At 34.8% G+C, this 7,529-nt stretch overlaps 1 protein-coding gene across 1 annotated transcript; it reads right to left on the reverse strand.

Moving 5' to 3' along the window:
- On the reverse strand, positions 1–7,110 carry LOC101024192 (beta-defensin 110). Its single transcript, XM_003897724.4, has 2 exons — positions 6,457–7,110; positions 1–3,696 (listed from the first exon to the last, which is right to left on the reverse strand). The coding sequence occupies exons 1-2, from the start codon at positions 6,509–6,511 to the stop codon at positions 3,548–3,550; spliced, it is 204 nt and encodes a 67-aa protein (XP_003897773.1). The 5' UTR covers positions 6,512–7,110; the 3' UTR covers positions 1–3,547.
- Between the last annotated feature and the right edge of the window lie 419 nt (positions 7,111–7,529).

The raw sequence follows: 7,529 nt of genomic DNA on the forward strand, positions 1-7,529 counted from the left end.
CCCTGGGTAATCAATTTGTCAAGATATTTTCTCTCCAACTTCCTCTCCCAGGACTCACCTCCTGAATTACTCTTCTCAGCAATTCTTTTCTCCCAGGTGTTCCCCCACACATTCCAGATGTGCTTTTATGAACACTTCTTTCAGCCTTTACAATAGGGCTCCATGACAAATCATATTTAAAATTACTATAGGCCAGGATTGTGGGTCACTACATTCTACTTTGTTTCCTTTTCTCTAACACTTATCGCCTTGTAATATAATAGATAATCTGCTTATTTCTTGTATTTACTGTTTATATTTGTATCCACTCACTATACTATGAGCTCCATGAAAACAAAGAACATTGTTAGTTTTGTTTTTTTTATGTGTCCCAGTCATATTGTACTCTGACACATAGTAGGTGTTCAATAGATGTTTATTGAATTGGTAAATAAACAAGGGAGAATATATTGAATGTAGTCTAACCTATGTATTATCCGTATTACAAATTGACATTGATCTTTTGGAAGAATATTCCATGCCTTATTCATTTGTGAACTCTATCAAGTTGGATATTACTTAAAAATCAGTTTGTAGTCAATCAATATCAGTTCCTTAAGCCAGGAGCTATAATTTTTCAATCTCTAAATCCAAAACCCATGACATTAAACCTGGGAAGAAGTAATCCACTTATGAAAAGTTGCCTGAGTAAGTACATTGCTAATTGGAATTAGATTTTGTTCTTGCCCAAGGACATTGAGGTAAAGTAAATACTGAAATAGGTTGGGTTTGAATACATTATATCAGGTAGGAGTCTAATTTCTCTCTTTCTAGTTCGTGTGAGAATTTGATGGTGATAAATCTAATTTCAATATACTGCTTTTAATTGATTCATATGGGTATTGAACTACCAAATAACAGCAAAAATTCCAACACTTGGTGGCAACTATTTTATCAGAGTCACTGCTCAAGACTCACAAAAAACTAAATGTGAAGGAAAATACAGAGTGTCATGAAAATTTATATTGTGGGCCATAGGAGGGAAAAATACAAAACTCTCAGGTTTTAGAATGAATTAGTTTAACATTATCTAGTTCTTTTGTAAGTTCACACAATAAAAATTACAATGTATCAGCAAGAAAATCACCAGAAATCTTTCCATTTTTAAGCATTTTTTTTGCCTTCCTTTTGTTAATAAATTACAAACTTAGACACATGTAAATTCTGGGGGCAGAATAATTAGTAACACCTTTATCTTTTTAAGGAAGCAGGCTGAAGAACTTCATCAAAGGGGTTTCTAGAGTTTTCAGACTTTTTTTTTTTGACACGGAAAACACTTAAAAGATTTCCTTAGGGAAAAAAAAAATTTTGAGGTTGATGCACGTAGGTTCACATTCTCCTTTAAGTTTCTTTCATTTGTTCCTTGAGCTGAAGGCAGAGGCTGATGGCTTAAATGTATTGAACACAAGTAAAGGCTATCTTAGAAATTTAGATGGTTTTCATGCACTCTGTCAAGCACTGAAAGAGAGTACACCAGTAGTTTTAGCACAGCCTAATTTATGTGCAGATATGCCTCACGCGTTTTTTAGAAAATCTCTCATCTTCTTGCTGGCTCCTAACAAACTCAACTCTTATTTTCCCCATATTAATAGTATATTAGGCCTCTCAGTTCTGCTTTAGAGGTCTTGGTGCAGTGATGGCTCAGTCTCTACTTAGGTAAAATAAATAAAAATCAAACTTCCATAACTTTCATTTTAAGCATTTATTTTTACTAATCTCTTTCTTGACATAGCTAATACATTCATTATCCAAAAGTTAGGCCAATTTTTCTTTCTGGAGCCACCAATATATCACCTCTAGTCCATACATAATATATAAAAAATTTAAATAGATAACTATTTATCATAAAACACAGAAAATGTAATTGGCCACCTGAAAATCTCACTTTTTTTTATTGTTTCCATTGTCATTTTTAAATTTTTGTGACAGTGGGTGCTTGACTTCATAAATCAGTAGTTCTCAGCCAAGTGTAAATTTGTCCCCTCCGCCAAAGAGGATGTTTGGCAATACAGGTAGACAGTTTTGATTATCACAATTGGGAGAAAGTGTGCTATTCTCATCTAGAGGGTAGGAGGTAAGAATGCTGAAAAACATATAATGAGCAGAATAGCTCCCACAACAAAGATTACCTGGACCAAAATATCAACATTGCCAAGGTTGAGAAACCCTGTTATAAATAAATATTGTAAAGATACTTTTGAAGATATTTACACAAGAAAACACAAAACAATCAAAGACTATGTAAATTTTATCTGAATAGAGAAAAAAAATTTCCCCGTTCATGGCTTGTTGTAGATAACGCTTAGAATGAGCATACTTAGATCTCATATCTGCGTTTGAAGAATAGACTGGATCCACAGAGAGACCGTAACAAAAATATCAAGAGAGCAGCAAGTCCCTGGAATTTCTTGATTTACCATCTCCTTTTGAGTCTAAGTCTGACCTATATGTATGATTTAATACCTTTCATTTTTCTTTAATTTGCCAAAAGATTATTTAATTTTATTTTGAGGGGTAGGAAGAGAGGATTCTGTTTTATTATTATGTTGTGGTATTGACGATGTTTCTTAAGAGTTTTGAATTAATATGTTTAAATTGTATTCCAGAATTAGCTCTTCTGAACGGAAAACAAATGGTACAGATGCATCACTGAGCTGTTTTAGGGAGGAATACTGTGGATCCTCAGAGGCAGTAGTAGAGGAACTGAGGCAGAGTGAAATTGAAAAGTGAAGGTTATTGCTGCTTCCTTTTGTCATGTATCTCCTCAGACACAGTCATTTCTCAGGACTGAATAGCTGTGTTAAACTATTAGTCATAGTTTTTGACTTTTTTGGTCTAAATTTTCAGTTATTTTCTCCTCTTCTTTCTGAAATTCTTCTCCTTTCTTTTTACTACCTCTCTTATTTCTTGATACACATTTGTCTTTACTAAATAATAAATAAGAGTAGAAATTGAAGCTGGTTGTAATTTTTCCCTTGTCTTCCATTCTTACACTCGTGATTCTTTCACTTCAGCTCTGTCTCTCTCACAATAAAGATCTGCCCTCTCAATGTCCAGTCTCCCAAGCCCGGTGGATTTATGTATTTACATGGGGGTAATCTGTGGAATAGTATCTAATAAAATAACAGTGCATTTCTACTGGAAGCTTGTATCTTAGACATAAGCTTACCCAATTCTTTGACTTAGGGTTTCCCACAACCTTACTTATGGCAACTAACACAAGGCACATAAAACTTGTGGAACTTGTGGAACATGAAGCACAGAAAACTTGAGGAACTTGCATAAAATAAGTCCCACTACTTCTGGTACCAACAAATCAGGAGAAAAGTGTAATGTAAAGGCACCAGATATGAGCGTGACATATGATCACTTCTGAATGGTTCAACATTAAGTTTTATTTAGTTCTTGTGTATTATAGAGACACACAGGCCTTGAAGGATGTGCTGGGAAAACTTAATAACACTGGTCTTCTCTTCTTCGAGCTTGTGACTCTTTTCTTCTGTCATCGTTACTGCTGCAAGCAGCAATGAGTTCCAGGTCTTATGCAGTAAGCAATCCTAATTTCATTTTCATGACACTGATTTTTACATCGACCATTACCCATTCTGCACTCTCTCCTCAAGTCCAAGCTACCATACTCAGGATATTTCTTTTTGGCTGTAAGAAGGGAAGAATGACTGAAATTAGCCATCTAGCTATGACACATCCATGCTTTAAAAGGAGAAGGTCCATGAAGCAAAAGATTATAGAGTGAAAACGTCCACCTACCTATGGAGGAAAGATTAAGTGAATTTACTGTCCCTTGGTGCAAGCTACATTCTAGAAATAAAAAGGGTCTTGGACCTAAGTTAGGTGTTTCCACTTTCTGTCTTACAAGAAACTGGGCAGTGACCCAGGATGGTTCCCAAAATCAATGGAAGAAAAGTGACCATAATTTATCTTTTGGTCAGACTCTGTCTCTACGACCATCTAATTACATTTGAGCAGCCTGTTCTCTGCTCTCACTAACATTATTTAGACTGAATGTTGTGCTTTATGAATTCTTCTTCAAGTGATTTTCACTGTAGCTTGATTTTGCTTCTCTAAAATGTCGAGAGCTAGGCAACGCTGGATAACTTGTCTAAATTCCTGCAACTCCCCTGAATATTTGGGGTTTATTTCCCCGAAGAAATTATGTAACTCAGACGTGTGTCTAATAACAACATTGATAAAGAAAAAAAAAAAAGTGGAGCCATTGTTGACCATTACATGATTTCTGAAATTACCAGTGTTACCTTTCTCTTCTTTCACCACAAAGTTTCTAAAATAATAACTTACCAAGAACTTATCACAATTACTGTTTGTGCTGTTAAATCTTTTGACTAGCAATCAATAAACTATTATCAGGGGCCCAAATCCAGCCTGCCACCTGTTTTTGGAAATAATTTTAGTGGCACACAGATGCACCCACTTACACATTGTCTATAACTGTTTTTGCATTAAAATAATGCAGTTGAGATCTTAGGGTTCATAAAACCTTAAGTATTGGTTGTCTCACTTATTTCTAGAAAAAGTTTGTTAACTCCTACTCTGGCTTTATCTTTGCTCATCAATCATGAAAGAATGAGTGAGGGATTTGTAGCTGGAGTCACAAGAAGACATGTCCAGGAGAGCAAAACTGCAACTAAAATTTGCACATTATAAGAAACACAAAATTTGACACAATACAAAAATAACTTGTAATAGTCAAAGCTGTAAGAAAAGATATATGTTTTGTTTTGTTAACTTAAAGATGGAATCTCACTAGAAGTTTCTTATTTAGAATCGATTGTATTTAGGGGGTTTGGGGGACATTGGTTTGATCGGCTATATGATCTATTCCAAGTCAAATATTTTTTATTTTATATTTTAAATTGTATCAAGTCAAAAAATTTATTTTATATTTTAAATTGTACCCTGCCCGATGCATTTTCAGAAGTCATTTGTTTCTCAGTCTTTTTTTTTTTTTTTTTTTTTGGAGGCACATCAAATTCTTGACCAAAGGATAGATTTAATATTTTCACATATGAAAACAAATAAATTATGCCACTGTTTCCTGCTATTAATTATTGCTTGGTCTTCTCAGAGGCCAGGGCTCTTTGCCTAGGCAGTCTGTCTCCATTTCCAACAGCTGATAAGTGATGGTAAGTAGTAATATCTGTCAGCTAATACATAGACTCAGAGCTACGTTATCTATGTCTTTGGTATAGTTGCTATAAAACCAAGTCCTGCTATGAATATTGGCTTTCTTCTCAATGTAACTGAAGCAATTCAGAGTATGAAGCAACTTAAAGAAACAAAAACATAGAAAACATCTAGTTAATCTGCATAATTTAAATATTCACTTCTAAAGATCATTACTTATTCTACATTTTCTGAGGAGTTATGATTATCAAACCCATAAGTGATGGCCAGTGACATACACCTGGATTATACTCACTTTTGACAAGAGTTCTGTCACATTTGGCACTGCTGTCCATGATTCCACCTTGGACTGACCCCACCCCTTCTCTTATTTATTCTTTGTCTTGTTTCACCTTTCTAAAACATTATTGTCTGTTTTCTCCTCATTCTGACCTCTACATGTGTTCTCCAGCTTGTGTCCTTGGGTTGCTAATCTCCTTTGCAAGCATTATAGTATCAATTAAATATACTCCCTGTCAACTGGATGCCAAGCTCGAGGGCAGGGCGTCTTATTCTAAGCAATATTGACCTTTTGGATAGGACAATTCTTTGCTCTAAGGGGCTGTTCTGTGCATTGTAGGCTATTTAGCAGCATCCTGGGCTCTATCTACAATTGGTACTATGCCAGTAGTACAAGTTGTGATGAGCTAAAAGGTCTCTAGACATTGCCTGATGTTCCCTTGAGCACAAACTCACTCCTCTCTGAGAACCACTGATCTAGTGATACTGTGATATTTCAAAAATTATTATTTCTGCCCTCAAATACATTGTTCAAGTCCAATCTTCTGTCTGAAATCTCTGAGCATCACTTTCAGCAAAGTAAAATCTCCCTCCATTTATCTCCCACACCACTTTTTGTTATAATATTATTTTAGATTTACAGAAGAGTTGCAAAGTTGGTAGAAGCCAGCTTCCCCTTATATTATATATTGCATAATCTTGGTAACGTTAATTAAGATTAAGAAATTAATATTGATGTAGTAGTATCTACTAAGTTATGCTCTATTCAAATTTTGCCAGTTTTCCTACGTGTTGCTCTTGTCTGTTTTTCACTATTCTCTTTATTATCCATTCTGGAGTCCAATCTAAAATACCACATTCCATTTTTGTGAAATGATGTTTTAATCTCTATGTTATTATCATACTTTTATCAAAAAACAACTTACGTCTTCTCAAACTTGTTAGTATAAATCCCCATAAATATTTGCATATTACCTTGTGAAACTGTGACCCAAAAGAGCAGAATAAAGAAAAACAGTTGAATCTTCATGGTAGAGAGCTTCTTAAAAAAAACTGTCAACAGACCTTTTTCAAGTCAGCTGTTTTGAAATAAGGAAACAGAGATCCCTTTTATTTATAGATTCTCCGGGGAAGTACTTTTAACTACTGAGGCTTATCAAGAGCAAGAACATTTATATGCTTGGCTGAATAGTGCCACACTCAAAGAACATGAACTCAAAAAGTATTATTAAATTGTTCTCATAAAAGTAAAACCTGCTGTGTAACCTTAACTAGACTCTCATGAAAACACAGTTTTTAAGAGACTTTTATTTATAGGGGATATGTGTTTGGATTGCTAAATGTTATAGTAATCAGCTTCTCTATTCTGTGTTATATGTAATATTAAACATTCTAATGCCTTAGTATAAAACTGTTGAATGCTTGAATCATAAGATTTTACAGAAAAAGTCTTCACTGAGATCAGTTTTGTTTTACTGATAAAACAAGAGAACCAGGGAGATTAAATGACTTTATTTCAATTAATATAAGACACAACTATTTAAATAATAAGTAAATTCAGGATTCACTAAAAATGTGGGAAATATTCTATATAAGTCTATTTATTTATTTATTTATTTATTTATTTATTTATTTATTTATATTTACTTTTTGAGATGGAGTCTGGCTCTGTCACCGAGGCTGGAGTGCAGTGACACCATCTCAGTTCACTGCAACCTCTGCCTCCCGGGTTCAAGCGATTCTCCTGCCTCAGCCTCCTGAGTAGCTGGGATTACAGGTGCCTGCTACCACGCCTGACTAATTTTTGCATTTTTAGTAGAGACGGAGTTTCACCATGTTGGTCAGGCTGGCCTCGAACCCTTGACTTCATGATCCACCCGCCTCAGATTCCCGAAGCGCTGGGATTACAGGCATGAGCCACTATGCCCGGCCAAGTCTTTGTATGATTTATAAATTTTCTGTAGTCATCTGATTTCAAAATTTCAGGTTCAACATTTTAATTCTGTTTATGGAACTGAAAGTTTCATATCTGATCTAAATTGCATGCT

The sequence above is a fragment of the Papio anubis genome, chromosome 6 (genome assembly GCF_008728515.1).
Source record: "Papio anubis isolate 15944 chromosome 6, Panubis1.0, whole genome shotgun sequence".
NCBI classification, from domain to species: domain Eukaryota; kingdom Metazoa; phylum Chordata; class Mammalia; order Primates; family Cercopithecidae; genus Papio; species Papio anubis.